This window comes from Elephantulus edwardii, unplaced genomic scaffold, assembly GCF_000299155.1.
Source record: "Elephantulus edwardii isolate Elephantulus edwardi_28Jun2011 unplaced genomic scaffold, EleEdw1.0 scaffold00239, whole genome shotgun sequence".
NCBI classification, from domain to species: domain Eukaryota; kingdom Metazoa; phylum Chordata; class Mammalia; order Macroscelidea; family Macroscelididae; genus Elephantulus; species Elephantulus edwardii.
Window position 1 is genome coordinate 3,583,921 of NW_006399989.1, and position 2,212 is coordinate 3,586,132.

A 2,212-nucleotide genomic window follows, 5' to 3' on the forward strand; every position below is an offset into this window, starting at 1 on the left:
GGCCTTCCTTCTGAGGCACCTCAGATAGATTCGAATGATCAACCTTTCAGTTAGCAGCCAAGCAAAGAGGGATATAAATCTTAAATACAGACTCACTAAAAGAAAGGTAAAACTCAAATCATAGAGAGCAGAGAAGGTAGGCTGAGAAATGAACACCCATTCACAGCAACAGAAAAGGCCTGCTCTGCCAACCATTTTCAAGCCCAGAACTCCCTAGCTTTCTTCAAACAAAGGGAGTCCCAGCATGGTAGCTTGTCTATAAATATATGTGCTACAGAGGAACCTTGTAAAAAGTTCAGGCTATTCTGCTGGAAGAGTGGATAGCTGAGTGAGTTAAAGAATATTCCGTTCAAATGAGACTTCAGATGACTCCAGTTCCAGCTGCCATCTGACTGTAACCACCCCACAGTTTCAGAAATATCACCTAATTGAGCCCAGTCAATCGGCAGGGCTATGAAAACAATAAATTGTTGTTTTAAACCATCAAGTTTCAAGTTGGTTTGTTTTAACAAACACAACACTATAGATAACCAAAGACTTTAAAAAAAAAAAGACTGCTGCTGCCTTTTAAGACTTGTGACACTCATATCTCCATCTCTTCCCATAACAAAATCAACAAGAGCCAGTCAAATTTCTACTCTCTTTAATTAGGTGCTTTTGAGGATAAGGTAGAAAGGCAGGCAGTGGGATAATGAGGGTGGTGCTTCCTGAGCTCCACTTGGCAACCAGTTAGTCCTTTTCCTCTGGCAGTTGGATCTTGCTGGGGTCAAAGCAATTGGATTCCATGATAGGGAGACCATTGGCTTCTCGGTACTTCACAAGCCTCTCAGCCTCCCTGCGGGCCCACTCACGCATCCTGGAGAAAGCAGCATTTTGGGTAGATGTAAGGGAGCCTCATTAGACACTTGGTCCCAGTTTAGTTCTCCATTCCCCAGCAGTGCACGGTAAAATTCTCTTCAACTTCCACGCTTGCCTCTGCCCCTTACCCATTCCACTCCCTTGGACCCCTCACACACCTGTAATCAGGTAGGTAAGCCACAAAGGTGCTGCCAAGGACTAGGACAACGGAAAAGCCAAAGAAGAAAACAATGCGCATGTTCCAGAGGTCCACAACAGGATCCTTGTCATAACCATGGGAGTCTGGGTTCTGTGACAAGGAGAAAGAATATCAATAAGGGTTTCCTGCTGCTCCACAAAGTCTCATGCTGGTCCTATATAACCTGGTTTCTGACCTCACTTCAGACCTACCTCTCCTCTTTCACAGCATTCTCCTCTAAGAACATGGTAAACTCCTTCCCACCATAGGGCCTTTGTACTTGGCTATTCTATCCCATGGAAACCTTTCCCTGGAATCTGGTCATGGCTGGTTCTTCTTCATTCAGGGATTCAGCTCAATCATCACTTCCTTTAAGTGGCTTCCCTAGCCATCCTGTCTATTAAGTTGAAGCATAGGAAATTGCTGTTTTTATAGGTCAAAATGGTTGAAATATTGGTAATTACCTATGGTTCTAACTAATAACACCTTATTTCTAAATAACTATCACCATATCCTGTTTAACTAGCACTTATCATTTTAAATTTTATTAGTTTACCAAAGTAGTATGCCCTCAGATCCTCTTTATCATATTACATTATTATCTCTTCATTGTATCTAGAGGCGCTCTGGCAGTTGTCATAACAAGTTGTGCTGATAACTCAAAAGTCAGATTTCTACAGTTATTTGTATCCACTAGCAGCTCCAAGGAAGAAGGATGGACAGTCTCTTCTCATTACCATTTATAGGCTTGGAAATTCAATGGATGGCAGTGAGTTTATTTCATCTTTTATGCTATATTATCTCTATATATCCTATATGTATATCTCCTAATATTTTCCATGTTTATTCACTGTCTTCCCCACTATTATTTAAGGTCTATGAGAGTTTGTGATTTCCACAAAGCTGTATCCATAGAAGCTAAACTGTGTCTGTCATAGAGCAGGCCTAAGCCCTCCAACCAGAGATTAATAAGGTCCCTATTGTGCTGTGATGAAAGACAACTGCCCAGTTATGACAATGACCAATAGATTCAATGTTAAAGCCCACTGATGCTTTCTTGCTCCACCACCATCTCTTCTTCCTTTTGCCTACACCATTCAATACCCATCTCCCATTGACCAGCCCCTGATGTGATGGCCTAAGTCTCAAGCCATCAGGATTTCTGTGATTCTGATC

The 2,212-nt window shown here is 42.0% G+C and overlaps 1 protein-coding gene across 1 annotated transcript in view; it reads right to left on the reverse strand.

Annotated features, from left to right (window-relative positions):
* Positions 1–729: 729 nt before the first annotated feature.
* NDUFB11 (NADH dehydrogenase (ubiquinone) 1 beta subcomplex, 11, 17.3kDa) overlaps positions 730–2,212 on the reverse strand; it is a 10,263-nt gene continuing 8,780 nt past the window's right edge. The window contains exons 2-3 of the mRNA XM_006898900.1: positions 1,017–1,147; positions 730–856 (exon numbers count right to left, since the gene is read on the reverse strand). Coding sequence (XP_006898962.1) covers positions 730–856; positions 1,017–1,147 — 258 coding nt within the window. The remainder of the gene's footprint in view (positions 857–1,016; positions 1,148–2,212) is intronic.